The following is a 21050-nucleotide window of genomic DNA, read 5'->3' on the forward strand; positions in this document are numbered from 1 at the left end:
AAGATACGAACTGGCTGGGGAGCCGTCAATGGCAACTGATGCATGGATGCTTCTGGGTAGCCTGTCGGTTTATTTGCAAGGAGACTAGATGACGTTGGCTATTTAAGGAGCATTCATTCACATTTGTGGGGAGATTAGATAATGTTGCATCAAAGCCAGTGTTACCTCACCCTCTCCAGTGCATCTTTTTTGGAGGAAGTGAGTTTGCTGTTCAAGAGCGCCAGATCCACTATAATTGCACAACCTGAATTTGCTAGTGGGTGATTGAATCACACCCGAAAATTGCAAAAGCGTGACAGAGCCTGTAGTCTGTTGCCCTGGGGGTGCAATGTCCTTTGTGACTAAAAGCTCACAAAACCCTGTTTTATAAATGCTGCAGCTGCATATATTTTGTGTGCTTTGTCTGTGTAGCTTCTTTCTGAACATGATCTCTCTTCTCACCCACCAGAGATATTGTAAAAGGGAGCCATATCCAACAAAATCCTAGTCAGTGTAGACCAATTAAAATTAACAGACCTAAGATAGTTAGGTTCATTAATTTCAATGGGTCTTTTCGGATTAGGACTATGTTTTTATGTAGCTTTTGATTTTATGTCCCGTTTTGTATTTATCTTTTTGTAAACTACTTGTGAGTTCTCTTACAGTCAAGAGGTGCCTAAATTTTATGAAATCAATTCATTAATTAATGTAAATTGTGTTTTACTTACTTACTGCAAGCCACCCAGAGAACATTTTATGTTGTGGGGTAGCATAAAAAGGTAAAGGTAAAGGGACCCCTGACCATTAGGTCCAGTCGTGGCTGACTCTGGGGTTGTGGCACTCATCTCGCTTTATTGGCCAAGGGAGCCGGCGTACAGCTTCCAGGTCATGTGGCCAGCATGACTAAGCCGCTTCTGGCGAACCAGAGCAGCACACGGAAACGCCGTTTACATTCCCGCCGGAGTGGTACCTATTTATCTACTTGCACTTTGATGTGCTTTCAAACTGCTAGGTTGGCAGGAACAGGGACCGAGCAAAGGGAGCTCACCCCATCGCGGGGATTCAAACTGCCGACCTTCTGATCGGCAAGTCCTAGGCTCTGTGGTTTAACCTACAGCGCCACCCACGTCCCTCTATGGGGCAGCATACAAATGCGAAAAAGGATAAAAATTAGAATGGGAGTTGTAAGCTGGCTCCCTACCCTGTTTTGGCAGGTTGGGCCCATTGGGTACTGGGCGAGGCCTTCTGAACCTTGATTGTACACACATGGGCATGTGCTGGGTGGCAACAGGTGATGGGAACCTGGGTATCGGTGCCAGGGGTAGGCTACAGAAGGGACAGATAACGGGTCAGGAGAAAGAAGCTAGGTGATCCAAGGAAAAGCCTGTATTATTTTGTAATCCTTGCAGAGAATTACTGGTGCTTATAGGGACGCGGGTGGCGCTGTGGGTTAAACCACAGAGCCTAGGACTTGCCGATCAGAAGGTCGGCGGTTCGAATCCCCGCAATAGGGTGAGCTCCTGTTGCTCAGTCCCTGCTCCTGCCAGCATAGCAGTTCGAAAGCACGTCAAAGTGCAAGTAGATAAATAGATACCGCTCTGGCGGGAAGGTAAACGGCGTTTCCATGCGCTGCTCTGGTTCGCCAGAAGTGACTTAGTCATGCTGGCCACATGACCCAGAAGCTGTATGCCGGCTCCCTCGGCCAATAAAGCGAGATGAGCGCCGCAACCCCAGAGTCAGCCACGACTGGACCTAATGGTCAGGGGTCCCTTTACCCTTTAGTGGTGCTTATTCCTTCCCCTACACACCAATTTCCCCTTGCAATCCCCCTGCCCCTGCAACAGTTTTAAGTGGTTCAGTCCCACAGCTAAGCTGCCGAAGTAGAAGTGAGCCTGGCTTTGGGGGGCAGGGGGCAGAGCAGCACTTGTAGGGAGAAGCAGTGAACTCGAGAGCTTTCCCTGCAAGTACGTTCACCTCTTATTCCCACTGTCTTGACGGACACACGGTTGAGCTCTCATGTTTGCTAATGCAATGTCTAGTTCTGCCCAAAGTCTTTGGAACGCTGGCTTTTCAGGACATGAATAGCTCCAGCCGCAGCAGGAGACTTGCTCCAATGGGAGTCCTTTGTCTCCAGGAGCAGACCTGATGGCCTGTATCCCCCAAGTCCCTTCTCTCTGTGAAGAGCAATGAGGGATTAAAAAGGCCATACTCTGGCCCACAACCTTGTGCTTCTTCTGAGTGCTCTCTGTGTGTTTTGATACAGTATTCAAAATTTATTAGTTGTGCCAAAGTGCCTTTCTGTTTGTGAAGGTTTTGGGTTTTTGTTGTTGTAGGTTTCTGTACTTGGTGCTAATTTTATCTTTTTATTTCCATTCAGCAATATATTTACCAGGAGGTATGGAATCTGTTTCAGCAGATCAGTGTTAAAGCTAGCTCAATTGTATACTCTGCGACGAAAGACTACAAGGATCATGGATATAGGTAATCTTTATTTTGCTTGCTGGCTCATTGGAATTTTTTTTTTTTAAAGAAAGCATTGTTGCCTCATTAAAGTCTGTGGATTCCTCTCAAAGGCATTGGTGTTTAATTTTCCTATCAAGCATCTGACACGTCTATTAGTCCTACTCAGAGGAGACCACTGAGATTAATGGATGTGACTGACATTGATTAATTTTAACAGTTCCACACCAAGTATAACTTAGTCGGATGCAACTTTTATGTGGTAAAGCAGGTTTATCCAATATGGTGTCTTCCAGATGTTGTTGGACTACAACTCCCATTAGCCTCAGCCAGCATGGTCCGTAGTCAGGGTTCATGGGAATTGTAGTCCAGGAGCATCTGGAGGGCATCATGTTGGCTAGCCCTGCAGCAAGGCATCAGATTCTAACTGATCTGTGAATACACGGTATTCTTATGGTTCATTCTTACAACATTCTTGTTTGTTTATTATTATTTACTTATGAATCCAAATTTATTATAGCCTGTCCTTCCTCCCAAAGGACCAAGGGCAACAAACTCAAAAAGTTAAAACAGTACAATTAAAAATAACATCTAAAACATTAGAACATCTGGCTCAGCGCTTTCCATGCGCTCTGTCTCTTCTCACTTCTGCTGTGGATGAAAATGGGAACTACAGTGGTACCTCGGGTTAAGTACTTAATTCGTTCCGGAGGTCCGTTCTTAACCTGAAACTGTTCTTAACCTGAAGCACCACCTTAGCTAATGGGGCCTCCTGCTGCTGCCGTGCCGCTGGAGCACAATTTCTGTTCTCATCCTGAAGCAAAGTTTTTAACCCGAAGCACTATTTCTGGGTTAGCGGAGTCTGTAACCTGAAGCGTATGTAACCTGAAGCGTATGTAACCCGAGGTACCACTGTATTTAAACAAAGGGCTGATTCTCTTACTGATTCTGCCGTTTTCCGTCACCCCCCTTCCCACCAGGCACTGTTCCTTAGCTGTTATTAATGCCCTCGCAAACATAGCTGCAAACATCCAAGATGAACACCTTGTGGACGAATTGCTGATGAACTTGCTGGAACTGTTTGTACAACTCGGGCTCGAAGGGAAGAGAGCCAGTGAAAGGGCAAGTGAAAAAGGCCCAGCGCTAAAGGTAGGACGTGAAGTGAAGCTTCTTGCAGCCATTCAGAATAAAAGCTATTAGCTCTAAACGCAGTCAGAATCGGCCATACAGTACTGGGCTGACTTGCTGTAGGCTGTTTTGTGTGCTCTTAAGTGGGACAGAGCTGTCTCATTAACCATAGGTATGCTATTTTACTGGGTCAAGCCATTTTGTTTGTTTTAGAAGCTAAAGCAGCTTAAACAGATCTTACTACCAGTAACGAATTTAATTACAAGGGGAAATGAGATCTGATTGAGCAGCCAGCGGCTTCCTTGAATGCCCATGTGCCAGCCTCTACTCATGACCTTGTAGTTGCTTTTCTGTCATTGTTATGGGAATTTCTATTTTTTCCCTTGCAGCTTTTCTGACATCTCTTCCCCTCCCCCCTTCTTTCTTTCTTTTTTCTTCCTTAGGCATCTAGCAGTGCAGGGAACCTGGGAGTTCTGATTCCTGTTATTGCTGTGGTGAGTGTTTTAAACCCAGGTCATTTACTTCTTGGAGCAGGGCACCGTGCTTGGAAGCTGGATATTTTGGGGAAATCTGAATGGAGAAATATGTAGAACGGTGATTGATCCCCCCCCCCCCACTAAAAGTACAAGACAGCGACCATCTGTTTAAGAACATGTTTTCATTGAAACTTGTGAAACTGTTTAATATAGTTCAGTCTTGTGAACTGAAAAAAATATAGTTTTGTGTGTGTGTACCGTATTTTTCGCTCTATAAGACACACTTTTCCCCTTCTAAAAAGTAAGGGGAAATGTGTGTGTGTCTTATGGAGCGAATGCAGGCTGCGCAGCTATCCCTGAAGCCAGGAGAGCGAGCGGGATCGGTGTGCACTGATCCCTCTCACTCTCCTGGCTTCAGGGATAGCCACGCAGAGCCTCCGGAGCACAGCAGGATTGCTCCTCCTGCTGTGCTCCAGAGGCTTTCTGTTGCTTTCGCTGAAGCCAGGAGAGCGACATGGATCGGTGCGCACAGATCCCTCTTGCTGTTCTGACTTCGCTTCGCTGGAGAGGCACTGTGCAGAGAGCGAGAGCTGCGCAGCGCTCCTTCAGTGAAACGGGAGGAGAAATGGAAGGGGCTCCCTTTCTCCTGCCGCTTTGCTGAAGGGGCGTTGCGCAGAGTGGGAGAGATTTTTCCCCCCCTTGTTCTCCACCTCTAAAACTAGGTGCGTCTTATGGTCTGGTGCATCTTATAGATCGGAAAATACGGTATGTGCTGGCTTACCGATGCCAGGATATCTGTGTTATCAATAGGTGTTTTTTTTTAATTGTCACTGTTAATAATATAATTGTTCCCATCCATACTTTCTGCATTTCATTTCCTTCTAAAGTCATTGTTTACCATTCTTTGCCCGTTTGTATGTATATACAGTCGTAACTTGGTTTTCGAACAGCTCAGTTCTCGAACGTTTTGGCTCCCGAATGTCGCAAACCTGGAAGTGAGTGTTCCGGTTTGCGAACTTTCTTTGGAACCCGAACGTCCGACGTGGCTTCTGCAGCTTCCGATTGGCTGCAGGAGCTTCCTGCAGCCAATCAGAAGCCACACCTTGGTTTTCGAACATTTTGGAAGTCAAATGGACTTCCGGAATGGATTCCATTCGACTTCCAAGGTACAACTGTGTGTGTGTGTGTGTGTGTGTGTGTGTGTGTGTGTGTGTGTATACTCATACATCTGATGTAGTGTATTACAGTCCACAAAAGCTTATGCTATAATGGGTTTGTTAGTCTTTAAGATGGGTGGGGAACTTGTGGTTCTCTAGATCTTGCTGGGCTACACCTCCCATCATTCCTGACCACTCACCTTGGACCCAGATTAAGTTGCCACAAAACCTAGTTGGTTTAGAATCGTTCCCTCTATTTCCGAAGTTGAGGCGGTGAGCGTTACTGCCTCTGTTGCCAAAAAGGGAGCCACCCATTTGATTTGATTTCATATTTGTATTCCACTTTTCCAACAGCAATGTTGAGCTCAAAATGGCTCACAATAATAGCAATAGTGTTAAAGATGGGTGAACATTCTTATCAATATGATCACATAGCATTCCCAAGAGGGGAGGTATCAGCAGCCTTGGGGAATACAAAAAAACACAAACCTTTAGGAGGAAAAAAAATCTCTAAGGGGAGATCAGTGAGGAGTGAGCGTTCTCAGTGGGTGTGGAATGCTTCCTGGTTCTTGGGGAGAAAATTGGGACAGGTGTGTGGAATGGGGTGGTTGGTATTCTGTGTGCGGAGACAAATACTGGATGCAAGCCTTTTTTATACAAAGGAAGAAGCATGCAGTTTTGTAAAAATAAAAGCCCTGCCTAGCTCTGTATTTGTTCCTGTATGAGAAAGAACTTTTTATTCAGCCTGGTATATAGACAGCGAGAATTCTGAAAAGCAGTAATTTCTCTATCTACAAGCCAAGACCAATTCCTCCTCAGGAAAAAAAAATGTTGTTTACACTAAAGACTTCAAAATATATACTTCAAGGCCATTATGGTGTTTGATCTGAGACCCCCTAATCTGCATTTTTTCAACCATTAAGCTCTCTGTAAATACTGTTATGAGCCCTAACAGAAGTTAATGGTTACATTGAGGGCCTGTAAACCAAATATTTAGTTTTCTTGCACAATTTGTGGTGATCAAGAGTTCCCAGCTCCTATTGCAAGGGCTTTTCTGCTTAGCCTTTTTTAAAAGGTAGCTAGCTAGGAATTGATCTGTTTCTGGAAAGGGGGCGGGGAGTGCTCTTCAAAATGGCCACTTGACACGCAACATCGTATATACCTGCCATGGGGAACCTGTGGCCCTCCAGATGTTGCTGAACCACAACTCATTCCCTCCTTGGCCGTAACATTTGGAGGACCACACCTTCCCCGTTCTTGATACATGCTAAAACCCAGCTCTGGCGCTGAGGGATGATTGTTGTAGGGCTAGGGAGAAATAAGACAGGATGGTATCTGCATTCTTGGGAGGAATGCTAGATTTTCTGAAGGGGTAGACGGACCCAAAGCAGCTCAGTGATGACAGAGTGGCTGCAAAATCCAGTGTGTCTGGAGCAGTGGGTGAACCATAGGAGATTGGAATAAAGGTAAAGGTAAAGGGACACCTGACCATTAGGTCCAGTCGTGACTGACTCTGGGTTGTGGCACTCATCTTGCTTTACCGGCCAGGGGAGCCGGCGTACAGCTTCCGGGTCATGTGGCCAGCACGACTAAGCCGCTTCTGGCGAACCAGAGCAGTGCACGGAAACGCCGTTTACCTTCCCGCCGGAGCAGTACCTATTTATCTACTTGCACTTTGACAGGCTTTCAAACTGCTAGGTTGGCAGGAGCAGGGACTGAGCAATGGGAGCTCACCCCGTCGTGGGGATTTGAACCGCCGACCTTCTGATTGGCAAGTCCTAGGCTCTGTGGTTTAACCCACAGCGCCACCCACGGGGTGAACCATAGGAGATTGCAATAGCGTGCCCTAAAAGATGGCATGGCTTGTGACCTGGAACACAGAATTCAAGCGCTCTGTGCTGCACCATTTTGTTGCAGGTCTTCTTGCTTTTCCAGCAGGGAGATGATTTATGCAAAAGGGGATGGGGAAGCATGTAGTCTTCTTCTGTAGAACGTATGAACTCATCTCTTGATGCAGGAATATGTTTGGGAGCTGATTAGCACATGCAACAAAATAGAAACTTATTTACACAGATCTTTGTGTGCAGTTGGTACACATTCTCCCCCACCCTCAAATATAGAAATTACTTTGATACAGAAGTTTCATGTATTAAATGCTTTTTAAAAATTGTTTTTATTAAACATTTTCTCGGATTACAGTGAAATCTTTTTTGAAATGAGTACAGTCGTACCTTGGAAGTCGAACGGAATCCGTTCCGGAAGTCCGTTTGACTTCCAAAACGTTTGGAAACCAAGGGGCGGCTTCTGATTGGCTGCAGGAAACGCCTGCAGCCAATCAGAAGCCATGGAAGCCATGTTGGACATTCGGGTTCCAAAGAATGTTTGCAAACCGGAACACTCACTTCTGGGTTTGCGGCGTTCGGGAACCAAAACATGAGCCACAACGTGTTCGACTTCCGAGGTATGACTGTACTTGCTTATAGGGCTTTCAGCTGTTTCCAGGATGGGCTTCCTCCCCCCGTCCTCTTTCTTGCTGGTACCTCCACAAATTGCTGCCCCAAACTGAGCCCTTTAGAATGTGGTTTTAGTGCCTGCAGCTGGAATCAGTGAAATTTGGGGTCTCCCCTTGAGCCTAGGGCTCTTTTGGACTCAAATCAGAGTTTGGAGCCATCCAGAACTTCTATACAGTGGTGCCCCGCAAGACGAATGCCTCGCAAGACGAAAAACTCGCTAGACGAAAGGGTTTTCTGTTTTTTGAGTCGTTCCGCAAGACGAATTTCCCTATGGGCTTGCTTCGCAAGACGAAACGTCTTGCGAGTTCTTGCAAGTTTGTTTCCTTTTTCTTAAAGCCGCGAAGCCGTTAATAGCCGCTAATAGCCGCTAAGCCACTAATAGCCGTGCTTTGCAAGACGAAAACACCGCAAGACGAGGAGACTCGTGGAACGGATTAATTTCGTCTTGCGAGGCACCACTGTATAAATCCTGCCTTTGGGGGAAGAATCGTTCTAGGTGGTACTTTGGGTTGCTGCAATAGTGTTGAAAATTTCCATGTACCATCTTTGCTTTGAATAAAGACAGGCATATCGAAAAGCAGGCAAGAAAAGAAAATAATAACTTGTGCACACACAAACATAGCTTGTAGAGCATCTAAACCTCAGTGGTTTCAGTGGGATAGATTAAAGCACATGTTTAACTTGAAATGTGTGGGGCAATGTGCTTATATTTAAATGGCTGGTGCTTGAATTTTCTTGTACAAAAGTCACCTTACACTGGTGGCAAAGAAAATAAAACTGCATGCAGCATCCAAATTCAGGATTTCAGCACAACCTTTTATTAAATATGAAATAACTTTCTAATTATGTCGATACTCTCGGAGATCATGGAAACTTTTTTATATCAAGCCTTCTCAGAACTCCAGGGTACACTTCTTTAAAAAATAATATAGGAACAATCTCTGCATGTGTACATGATTGCTTGTACTTTAGTTAGGACCTCTCTGGGTTGCATAAATGTCAGTACAACAACTATGCTGTTCAAAGTGCAGATTTGTTCTTGCTTCAGACAGGTAGCGTAGTTACAGAGTGAAAGTAAGTGTTTGTGTTCTTGCAAAACGATACTGTTTGCCCTATATGGATTCCTCAAATAATGCAGCTGAGTTCATGCTCTTTCTGTTCAGCCCTAAACTGACTTTAATAGGAGAGGAGTATTAGTAGTAGAACAGCTGCATGATGGCTTGCAGAAGGCCCCATGTTAAATCCCTGCCGTAGCCACTTCAAAAGCATTCTGAGCAGCAGTTCCTTCTCTGTTTGAGAACTTAGGGGAGGCGTGGGAAACCTTTGGCCCTCCAAAAGCTGCTGAACTACAACTCCCATCAGCCTCAGTAAGCGTGGTCAATTTCCAGGGTTTATGGGAGTTGTAGTTCAGGAAGATATGGACAGACAGAGGTTCCCCATGGCTGTCTTAGGGAAGACAATACTAGTTAAGAGTAGGTACCGGTAATTCTAGGCTAGATGAACCAACTGGGTTTAAGGCAGCTTCCTGTGTTCATCTGGATGCGACTATTTTACTCTCCCCCCCCCCCCATTATTGCTACATTTAATTTTGTAATATTTTGTTCAGGGTTACCACCTCTCAGTCTTGGATCCCAACATCCATAAGTGTAAGACTTTTTCTTCTCTTTACACTGTTAGACCTTCCCGATGGTATATGGACAGCTTCCACTTTCTGCATTTTCATCAGTCAAATTGATGAGGAATCATGTTTCCCCCTAGATCTTTGCGTATTCTCTTTCCTCACCCACAAAGAATTCATGTAGCATCCATCTGTTTCACCAAGTTTTAAATGAAACCCAGTTCAATATTCCTGATGAGTATTTTGTATTGCTCTTGTCAAACATCAATGGTTCCTTTATAATTAAAGTTTAAAATCTCTTTGGCCAACTGGGAAGAACATAGACAGCATCCCTTTTTAGTAACTGAAAAGCTGCTGCTCTTAATAATCTGACTTTCTGAAGCTCAGTGGAGCCACTTTTTATTCACCCTTCAGGCGGCATGAAAATGTTCTCCAAGATGCAAAGAGAATGCCTCTGACCTCCAGGTAGCTTGGGATGAAACAGAACAGGGTGTTTTTAGTACTTTGCAGCAATATTTTCCCTTACAGATTGTAATTAAACAATATATCGCTGTGGTTTCGATTTGGTAGCTTTGCATTTTTCACGCAATAGCACTTACGACTAACACAGACACTAAATTGGCATATAAAAATGGTTCTATTTAAGACGCATTAAGGTTGCCTAGATGTACCTATCTCGAAAGCTCGCCTCTTCTTTTACAACTTGTTTGGGTTGACGACTCGGCCCATGAAAAGCAGGCAGTTGGTGCGGTGCTCATAGATGAGAAAGATAAAAGGGCGGTCAATAATGAAGCGAATTTGAGCTGAAAGGGGCATGAAGGCTACTGTGGTCACAGATGCTGCCTCCGTGCCTTCTTCATTCACTGTAATCGTCCCCTGGTGATTGAACTGTAAAAAAAGAAGGGGGAAATTATGGAGCACAAGCATGCAGAAGAAGACCAAACACCATGTCTTGGATACCTTAATTGTACAAAGGCCTGGCCAAGCCACAACCATCTCTATAACCTTTAGCTCAGTCATTGCTATGGCTTCCATGTCTTCTGCTTTGGGGATGTTATTGAGTTGTCCCCTTTCTCAGCCAACACCTGCAGGGTTCTAAAAACTTAGCAGGCGGTAAGCTTGGCCTGCTGCAAAACAATGGGTCACAATCCAAGCAGTCTTTGGCACCATCATGGCTAGAAACTGATGAATTGGAATGATTGCAGATGGTTCGGGAGCCAGGGCTCCTGAGGTGGTCGTCTACAGTCAGATAACCAAGAGCCCAACAAGTTGCCTTAAACAAGGTCTGATTTGAACTTATGCCTTTAATGGAATGGAGAATTCTGATCCTCCAGATTTTGGACTCCTATCAGCCCTGGCCATCCTGGCCGATGGTCAGGGATGCTGGGAGTGATAGTCGAACAGCATCTGGAGGGCTGCAGCTTTGTTAGATCAGATTTCTTGCCTGTTATCCAATATTCTCTGCTGACCGGTCTTTCCAGGATCTGTTTTCCATCACCGGTTTGCTAGGCTCACCTGCTTCCTAAAGGTCAAGGCATGAGTTGCCATTCAAGTACTTTCCTGCCTTCTGCCTCAGCTTATTGGTACCACATTTCTGATGAAGGGGTGCTCTGGAATCTTGTTGGGTGGGTAAAATTGGATTTCCTTTGTGTTAGGGAGACTCTGGGCTGCTGGGTACCAAAGATGTGAATATGATGGGAAGCACCCAGCCAAAATTTGAGTCTCTCTTCTGCCGGGTACTTGAGGGGCAGCTATTCATGTATCTGCCCACTGACATACAAAGTCAGGGTTGTCTGGATGTCTCATGTTTTGGAAGGTTTGTTTGTTTGTTGGCTATGCACTTGGACAATGACTTCATTTAGACTCAGAGAACACCTGCAACAAAATTGGTCATTAATACTTTATCTACTCAGTGTTGTATCCAGCTAGCCTTTGTTCTGATGAATGGGCCCAAGTTAGCTATGCCCATTCATTTCAATAGGTCTACCCTGAGCGTGACTAATGCTGTATACAACCACAAATATTTTGGAAAGCTGTTTGCTCTCTTTACATTTGAACGCCTCTTAAGATGCCCTAACCACATTTTGCATGATGGTTTCTGAAATGAAGGAGCAGGTTTTCATCCATGCTTGGGTGTAGTTGAATGCCATTTTGAATCAAGATGGCAGACTGAACCTTTTAGAACTGCACTTTTTATGGTTTCTTGAGAATTAATAATAGTAATAATAATAAAATTTTATTTATATCCCGCCGTCCCCAGCTGAAGCCGGGCTCAGAGCGGCTAACAACAGTAAAATGATACAACATTCTAAAATCATTTCATTATAAAATCAGTTCAAATCAGATTAATGGCAACCATTGGGCTAGAGTTCTGTGAGAATTGCCAAAGGAGGGATTCAGGCTGTGCCCTGGCCAAAGGCCTGGTGGAACTGCTCTGTCTTGCAGGCCCTGCGGAAAGATGTCAAGTCCGACAGGGCCCTAGTCTCTTGTGACAGAGCGTTCCACCAGATCGGAGCCACAGCCAAGAAAGCCCTGGCTCTGGTTGAGGCCAGCCTAACCTCTCTGTGGCCCGGGACCTCCAAGATGTTTTGGTTTGAAGACCGTAATGTCCTCCGTGGAACATACCAGGAGAGGCGGTCCTGTAGGCAACACTGGGCCCAAGTTTGCATAAAAGGGAAGATGCAAGTGAGAGGAGCCAAACAATTTCTCTTTACCTGCGTAAATAACATTTCCTCTGGGCTCACTCTGAAGCAAGAGAGCGAAGAGAGAGGTGCTGACGGGGAGGATGGTTTTGCTCCAGTGTGCTTTATTTTGTCTGTTATGCAATGCCATCCTTGAGAGGATGATCAGGTTGTGCCAAAGCTAGTTACCTTCTCAATGTTGATTCTCTCTTCCGATATCCCAGAATAGTTGCCATTTTGGGTGAATAGCTCATTTACTCCCAGTTTTTTCAGATACTCAATCAAGTCATAGCTCTTCTCCAGCTTAAATTTAGGTAGCATTATTTCTCTTGTTCTAGGGAGAACAAAACAACATCACAGGCTTTAATTGACTCAAGTCAAGGGTGCAGAACAGTTCTTAACCCATGTTATGCAGTGTTGGAGCGTCTTGTCATACCCAGTTTAATTTATACTGTAGCATGCCTGCCTTGCACAGTGTGACTAGTTCTTTGGTATACATTAGTCTCCTCTTTTAGTAACATCCCCTTTGGAGCTGTAGCATTGAGTCTGTTGGCTAGATGGACCCCATTTGAGATCATATTCCACTTGAGTTTAGTTGTGCTATGTCAGGTTTCCTCAACCTCAGCCCTCCAGATGTTTTGAGACTACAATCCCCATCATCCCTGACCACTGGTCCTTCTAGCTAGGGATCATGGGAGTTGTAGGCCAAAAACATCTGGAGGGCAGAGGTTGACGAAGCCTGTGCTAAGTTATTCAGCTAAGTTAGACGCAGAGTAGATCTACTTGTTGTATCCAGTGTTCAACTTACTCAGAGTAGACCCACTGAAATTAAAATACCTAGTTAGCCATGTCCATTATTTTCGATGGGCCTACTCTGCATAAGTTGAACATTGGATACAACCCAGTTACAGCAGTTTGGCTACGACAGCGTTGGACGGTTTGATGCAGTGATGTGCATCAAATATCACATAGGCTATTCACATCATGCAGCAAAAGGTCATTAGGAAAGAAACAAAACCCTGAGTAGAGGAATTACCTGTTAGTCATGCTCTCCTGCCACTTCTCTACCAGCTGAGGAGTCAGTTGCTTCTCTAGTGTCCTCATGCTCGACGGCTTATACGGCAGTACAATCAACATGCTGATGTTGCCCACGTATGGCAACTGGAGCACCCCGCAATCTAGCTCGTGGTCTACAGTGGCCAGGAAATTGGCCTTCGTCTGCATCATGGAAACTTTCACAGTCTCTTTCTCGTTCAAGCGGAATGTGTGTTTGCGTGTCATTTCCACGGGAAACTTATTTTCCCAGGTTCCTGTCAACACAGAAGAAAACTCAATACATAAAATGTAGCTTGGGAAGGAAAAGAGTTACGATTTGGCATAGCTTCAGGTATTTCTGAATATAAAAATATAAGCCAAAAGCAGTATTTCATACAGCTTTGGCACTTCCAAGGAAGGCCGCTATGCATTTTGAGAGGTGGCACGCTTTTTCTAATTAACATGATTAAATAAAGACTTCAACACATGGAGAACAATTCATGCAGGGATTATTATGTCCCGCCTGCAGGCTCAGAGACAGTACGAGTTTCTGGAGAGCAACAACTGGTAAGCCATAGTTTGTTTTACTGTGATGTGTGAACAAGACCTAAATGCCCATCCTGTCCAGCGTTCTGATCACCACTGTGACCAAATGCCTCTAGGAATCCCACAAGCGAGACCTGAAGGCCTCGTTCACACATCACAGTGAGCCCAAACTATGGTTAACCAGGACTGCACTGCTTCATCCCTGGTCCTTCAGCACAGCATGGCATGATAGGCTTGGCTTAGAACGTTGTCCAAACCCTGAATTGTACCTAAGGTCTCTCTACTCCTTAACCATGATCTGTAGCTAAGGATTGATCTTAACCACAATCTAGGTTTAGATGACACACTGAGTCAAACTGACTCTTGACAAAAGGGGTGTGGACTCCTTACTGGGAGCAGGCATGTTTGTCTATTTGGCTCACAAGATCTGGTCCAGCAGGGCTTTTAAGATATCGTTCTGACAAATTGATATGTTTATTAGCTCCTCCTTTTTTAAAAGAACAGCCAGCTCCTTTGCTTTAAGCACTTCGTATCAAATGTATTGGGACATGGGTGGCGCTGTGGGTTAAACTACAGAGCCTAGGACTTGCCAATCACAAGGTCAGCGGTTCAAATCCCCGTGATGGGGTGAGCTCCCGTTGCTCAGTCCCTGCTCTTACCAACCTAGCAGTTCGAAAGCATGTCAGAGTGCAAGTAGATAAATAGGTACCGCTCCGACGGGAAGGTAAACGGCGTTTCCGTGTGCTGCTCTGGTTCGCCAGAAGCGGCTTAGTCATGCTGGCCACATGACCCGGAAGCTGTACGCCGGCTCCCTCGGCCAATAAAGCGAGATTTGCGCCGCAACCCCAGAGTCGGTCACGACTGGACCTAATGGTCAGGGGTCCCTTTACCTTTTATCAAATGTATTCTGGAGGATACCACTCATAGTTGCTCATGATCGATGAATGCAGCTGAATGAGTAAACTGCACACACTGCTGGCTATATCAAAGGTGGAGTCATAAGCAGCTAATTTCCAGAGAAGGTAACTGTGTTAGTTTGCTGCAGCAAAAGCAGCTAAGTATATTTTGGCACCTTGAAGAAGAAGAAAACTATTATGGCCTAAGCTTTTGTGGACTCGCGTAGTCCGCTTCATCAGATATATGAAGTGTAATCCTCAGTATATATGCATGTGGGGATGATGGGGGGGAGGGATGTTAAAAGTTGGAATTAAATGGGAATGAAATACAAAAAGTAAAGTATGTGGCAGTTCATTTAGTGCTTGGAATGTGTGCCAGTATCAGAGCAGTGAAACAGCAGCTGTATTTGGTCTTTTTAACCTTATGTAACCTTTGATTGTTTATGTCCTTGATATGTTTTAAGAGATGATTTCTGTGAAGCTGGCTGAAATGCTGCATTTAATATCGACAGTTGCCTGTTTTTAAAAAACAAGAGGATTGCAGTTTGTAAAACCAAGGCTGATCACTTGCCTAGTCGCTCTTTTTTATGTACCGTATTTTTCGCTCTATAAGACGCACTTTTTCCCTCCGAAAAAGTAAGGTGTGTGCATCTTATGGAACGAATGCAGGCTGCGCAGCTATCCCAGAAGCCAGAACAGCAAGAGGGATCGCTGCGCAGTGCTCCCTCTTACTGTTTTAGCTTCTGGGATTCAGAATATTTTTTTTCTTGCTTTCCTCCTCCAAAAACTAGGTGCGTCTTATGGTCTGGTGCATCTTATGGCGCGAAAAATACGGTAGTTGCTAGGATTCTGTTGGTAATCTCTTAGTTTATGCATTTGTACTTGGGTGAAATCGCCATCGCTTCGTTTTGTTTCTTTACCTTTAAAGTACAAGCAGTTGAGGACCATCATGATGGTGGTTGGGGGTACATTCACCAGAGCTTCCTTTATCAATCCTTTGGTGAGCTTCAGAATACGTTGGTTGGCTTTCGAGATGAAGGTTGGATCTGAGAAGTCGGCCAATTGCGCCTCAGCAAAATAGTGCCTCTTCATGTTGTTTTTGAATTCACTGAGGACAGGGAATTGTTTCTGGATATAAAGGTCATTGACTGACCTGAGCGTGTAGCCAAAATTCCTCCTGAAGAGCCGGTGAGTGAGTTTCTGGAAAAGGTTGTGAATGGTCGTAATGTCATATTTGGAGCTGGCATTGACAAACTCGGTGAAACCAAGGGAATCCAACACTTCCTCCTGCGTCTGACCTTTCAGTCCCAATGAAATCATAGCCATGGCTGTGGAAATTCCAACTGGAGCCAAAAGGATGTTCTCTGAGGAGTTGGCTTTGTCCTTCAGACTCCGGTAAAGGTTGAAGGCAAAGTTGGCATTGAGGATATTGAGGCGCTGGATTCTGGTTTTCCCTTGGAAAAGTTTAAGAATATTCCCTTGCTTGAACTCAGAGGTGATATCTGGATCAATTATGTCAACGTCGTCGTAATCTTCCCTGAACAAATTTTCAAGGTCAAGATAGTCTTCCTCTTCCTCACCTTCAGTGCTCAAGTCGTTGGTCACCGTATTCTCCTGGTGAAACTCGGGCGAGAGATTGGCCACGCTAAGAGTCCCATTGTTGTGGAGCCCACGAGGATTGAGAGACTGAACGCCGAGTTGTTCAAAATGCTCTTGCAAACCTTTGATTCCACACAATGCAAGTGTTACTGTGAGGGAAAGGAAAGCGGAATACAGCAGCAGCTTCATCTTCACAACCGAGACACTGGAAGGTTCAAAACATCACAGTTAGACACTCTGGAACTAGAAAGCTTTTGGGAAGCTTGCTTGGGAATTGGGAATGCGAAGGCTGTGATTGGATTGCACAATGGGAGGAACCTAGGAACCTAGAAAGGTGGCTTATGTCAGACCAGACTGTTTGTCCATCGAGCCCAGTCTTAGGGATGAGGGAAGAACATTCTATTCAGTTTGTATTTAAAGGCAAACCCAGCAAATCCTCGCTTTTCAAAGCAATGTGCAAACCAAAACACAGACATCCTTCAAAATTCGCGCTCCTTTATATTTTGCACTGCAATTCTCCAGCCAACTAATGAGTTCACAATTGCATATACTAGGGTAAAGTGTGAAAATTGTATACAAAGATGCAGTCTGTCAGCGGAAATTGCTTGCAAAAAATTTGTGTGTGAGCCAAAACTGCACACAAAAACGTGTTTATTAGGAGAAGATTGCGCTAAAATGCTGATGAAATTTCATTAGGAAAGCAAACTCACGAATTGGTGTGAAAATGTGAAGGACTGAATTTAATTTCGTAAAAATGAGGAACTTGGAGGACAGAAGTTGACATGTTTATCCATCCCTAAGCCCAGTTTTGTGTGTCCTCCTCCGACCTGCAGTAGTTCTTCGGCAGAGGTATTTCTTAACATGAGATTGATGGGATATCCTGGGATCAGGAGCCTAGATTTTGGTGGGCGTGGGTGGGGGAGATTCTGCCAGTGTTGCTAACCCTGCTGGCTCAGTGAGAGCTCAGGGAACAATGGGTGCCAGTCGGGCCGAATTGTATATATTGAACTAATGAGCCAATGACTTGACTGCAGGCATCCAGTTGATTTGAAATAGAGCTAAGATATCAACATGAAGCCCTTCAGCGCCTTGTAATTACAGGCATATTTTACTGAAATGGGGTGATGCACAGATGCATCTGCATATTAGCTTTCATTTTTATTTTATTTTAAAAAACAGACCAGAAATTCAGCATTCACATCTTCCAAGGCTCAGTAAGGGCTAATTACTTTGCATCTGCTGAATGAGCAAAAACAAATAATGGATGCTTTTTATAAATTGGAAATGGGGTTGGTTTCCCAGAATATAACACTGTGCACACAGTTAAGCAAACAGCTGATTCAACGCCCAGGAAAACATGAACAGGCACCAATCTCATCGGACGGGAGGGAGACCTGAGCCGGTGGGGGCAGGTGGGGACAATGAAAGGGAACGTCAAACGCCTAGTGAGGCCGTGGATTAAAAGTCACTAGTGCAAGCTGTAATTCATCTTTAAAAAAAATACTGCAGAAATCTCTTAACTTTTCCAAAAGCTGAACCTTCCAAGACACAGGCTCTAATCAGTAGAAAGGTTGCAAAGATGCTTCTATCAGAAGTGACCCATATCTATCGCCTTGGGTCAAAGTTCCCATAAAGGACTGGCAGGTGGTCCATTTCATTTAGTATCTTAGGAGACTGCACAGTACCCATAATCCCTTGTGTGCATCTGACTTGAGGCAGGATTGGCCGTTCACAACACACACAAAAACCAGGTGGAAGAAGGCCACACCTTCCCAAGCATCTATGCATCGAGAACTGGAGTTCTGTAACAGAACCTACAGAGTGCAGTTGTAAAGTTTTCCATTTAACGCAGGCATAGCTGTTTCATCCTAGCAGCCTTGTACCTGAGATTGCTTGGGAATGCTAAGAAACCCAAACATCAGGGCAGTTTTGAAAGGTTCAGTCTGCCATCTGGATTCAAAATGTTGTAGTCCAGGGGTCAGCAAACTTTTTCAACAGGGGGCCAGTCCACTGTCCCTCAGACCTTGTGGGGGGCCGAACTATTTTTTTTTGGGGGGGGGGGAGAAAAGAATGAATTCCTATGCCCCACAAATAACTCAGAAATGCATTTTAAATAAAAGCACACATTCTACTCATGTAAAAACATGCTGATTCCAGGACTTGTCTGCGGGCCAGATTTAGAAGCTGATTGGGCCTTAGTTTGCCAACCCTTGTTCTAGCACCGGCACGTCCAGCAGGTAGATCGTGATCTACTGGTAGATCACTGGACGTCTGAGGTAGATCATTGGTAGATCACTGGCTCAACATTTTTGCCCTGCACCCCCTCAAAATGGGGTTTTCCTCCTCCCTAGAGAAAGCTGAAAAACTTTGACCTGAACCTCACAAAACAGGGCTTTCCTTCCTAGAAAAAGCTCAACAACTTTGGTAGATTGCAGTCTCTTGGGAGTTGGCCACCCCTGTTCTAGCCAAACATAGATGAAAAGCTGCCCCTTGGATCTCAGGAGCTGTTGTGCAAAACTTTGTTATATCTTAAGAGATGTCCAAATTCAGAGTGAGCAAACAACTTTCTGTAATACATATATGCTTGTAGCCAGTGGTAGTCCTATTGAAATGAATGGATGTGGTAGACCTATTGAAATGAATGGATGTGGTAGACCTATTGAAATGAATGGATGTGGCTAACTTGGGTCCATTGATTTCAGTGGGTCTACTTGAGGAAAGGTTATCTGGATACAACACGAAGTAGATAAAGTATTCAATGACCAATTTTGTTGAAAGTGTTCACTGTGTTTAAATAACGGGATTTGTAATAAGTAAATGTAATGAAGTTAAAATTAATTGGACCTGCCTTGAATGCATATGCCGTATTTGCTCGAATGTAATGCACACCTTTTTTGGCCAAATCACGTTACGAAAATTAGGGTGCACATTGGATTTGATGGCGTGTTTACATCCGACAGCAAATACCTTTTTGGTTTCAAGGCTTTGAAAATTAAGGTGCACATTAGATTTGATGGAATTCAAGTAAATACGGTATATGGAAAGGTTAGATAGATAGATAGATAGATAGATAGATAGATAGATAGATGAGGAATTGGTATTGGCTCTTAGAAGGAAGGGCGAGAAGTGTAGATACTCCAGAGAAATTTGTATATGTATGCAAAACTCCCTCTTCCTACATATTTGTACACACACATACACACAGAGAGAAACAAACAATGGTGTTGGGAATTGTAATTGAATGGTACAATCTGCTAGCGGTTTCTTGGGCTGCAAATACCTCTCACCACATTACCTTTTGGGGGGGGTGGCATTTCGGGGGGTGTAGGATGTTGTCACTGGGAGGAGAGCTGGTAAGCCTTTGCATTTGTGCAGAACCAGTCGCTATTTTCTCTGGATCTGCATTTGTTGAGGATTTTTCCTCTCCGCTTTAACAATAAATTGAAAGCAGAGCCCAACCTCTAACAACCAGCTATTACATGAATGAATTTCAGAATACTTTTAAGACGCAGAAGAACAAATATTCTGATGTCCTCTCACTGCAGACCCATTCAACCCCTGTACTAGAGAAGGGCAACAGCTTTATAGCACAATCCTATGCATGCTTACTCAGAAGTAAGTCCCATTGTGTCCAATGGAGCTTATTTCTCAGTAAGTGTGTTTAGCTGTAAGTTTTTGAACACGTGCTTGATCCTCTGTTGCAGCAGCATTGCCATTAATAAAGTTGCAGGTATTTTCTGGTCTTTTCAAGCTATGCCTCTTTTGGGGGTTCATGCATTGTTCTGCCTCACTCCTTTAGTCCAGAAATAACTTTTTTAGAGTTAATTAATCTCCAAAAGAGAGAAATACTTCTTACCTCCTCTGTCGCCAAACAGTACGATCTGAAGAGCAACTCAAATAAAGAGGACGAAAATGTTTGACTGTGAACTTTGGTGTATGGGTATGCGCTAAAGTAAATAGGCTGTAAATCAATCACTTCTAAGTTTATCTTGTCAGCTAAAATCCCTCTAGTTCATTTGCCGCCTCTGCTGATTGATCTTCTGATCTTTTGAGTGCTCACATTTTATTTTAGTTTTATAAGCAAGGGCAAAAAAACCCCAAGATCTTTGCCTTACCATACATTGTGACACATTGTGGGGTCTTTGACAGCTCTTAATGATCTAGCAGGCTAAACCATTGTAATCCATTGGCTTCTGCTGGAGTCACAGGCCATTTCATTTTCTTTGGCTGTAATGAGTCATTTTCAGTGGTTCCATTATGAAGCCCACCAGAGATGATTCATAAGACCAGGAACCAGCCTAATGTTCAGCATAGCTTTGGAATGGCATTTCCACATTCATGTCGCCCCAGAATGCACGTTGTCCCCATGGCGATGGATCATTTTGCATTGATCTCCATCATGGCAAGTTGAATAAATGAAAATTAGAGGTGACATGCAGTCACCATTTCTTTTCTCACGCAGGGGAGAAGTTGAATCGGGGGAGTGCAGTTTTGAGGGGGGGAAACTGCTGGAGGGATTATGATCAACAGTCTCTCCCCAGCCCTTTCACTTCCCTTGCTCAAATTTTCAGCCACACAAGGCTTCTTTTGAGTTTTAAAAACACCTGGAACAATTGTGGGATAGAGCCTAAAACTGGTCACTGTTGTGATAAAAATGGTTAAGAGAATGTAAGCTTGTTAGCCAAGTGTCCCTTGCTTTTCTAAATTTTGTAGGCGTTTTGCTTGATGCCTAACATAGTTGAGCTGTCTTTGATTGCACCTTCTAACTTATGAGCTACATTTTTAATTCCATAATCACCCTTAACATGGAGAATGCAAGCGCTGGACTCTGAGTGATGTCATGTTGAAATAGTTAACTGTTGCCTGCTTTCTCTGAAGCATCTACAGTGGACGGTCGGGTTGCGAACGTGATCCATGTGGGAGGCATGTTCACAACCCACAGCGTTCGCAACCCACAGTGCC

General features: G+C 44.4%; 2 protein-coding genes across 2 annotated transcripts in view; one reads left to right on the forward strand and one right to left on the reverse strand.

Annotated features, from left to right (window-relative positions):
• The window catches only part of PI4KA (phosphatidylinositol 4-kinase alpha), a 93454-nt gene that overhangs the window by 29419 nt on the left and 42985 nt on the right, over positions 1-21050 (forward strand). Inside the window, exons 17-19 of the mRNA XM_028710583.2 lie at positions 2357-2460; positions 3420-3588; positions 4011-4061. Coding sequence (XP_028566416.2) covers positions 2357-2460; positions 3420-3588; positions 4011-4061 — 324 coding nt within the window. The remainder of the gene's footprint in view (positions 1-2356; positions 2461-3419; positions 3589-4010; positions 4062-21050) is intronic.
• On the reverse strand, positions 8509-20029 carry SERPIND1 (serpin family D member 1). The gene is made up of 5 exons (XM_028710585.2): positions 19945-20029; positions 15410-16293; positions 13049-13322; positions 12202-12346; positions 8509-10219 (listed from the first exon to the last, which is right to left on the reverse strand). Exons 2-5 carry the CDS (start codon positions 16275-16277, stop codon positions 10028-10030), a joined length of 1479 nt encoding a protein of 492 aa, XP_028566418.2. The 5' UTR covers positions 16278-16293; positions 19945-20029; the 3' UTR covers positions 8509-10027.

This window comes from Podarcis muralis, chromosome 16 (assembly GCF_964188315.1).
Source record: "Podarcis muralis chromosome 16, rPodMur119.hap1.1, whole genome shotgun sequence".
Lineage (NCBI taxonomy): Eukaryota > Metazoa > Chordata > Lepidosauria > Squamata > Lacertidae > Podarcis > Podarcis muralis.

What these genes read in the sequence shown, in the direction of transcription:
- SERPIND1 (XM_028710585.2), bottom strand. Translation starts at nt 16,277, where the DNA reads ATGAAGCTGCTGCTGTATTCCGCTTTCCTTTCCCTCACAGTAACACTT. An exon ending in CAACTGCTTGTACTTTAAAG is followed by an intron (nt 13,323 to 15,409) that starts GTAAAGAAACAA and finishes CTGTGTTGACAG; the next exon opens with GAACCTGGGAAAATAAGTTT. An exon ending in CAGGAGAGCATGACTAACAG is followed by an intron (nt 12,347 to 13,048) that starts GTAATTCCTCTA and finishes TGTTCTCCCTAG; the next exon opens with AACAAGAGAAATAATGCTAC.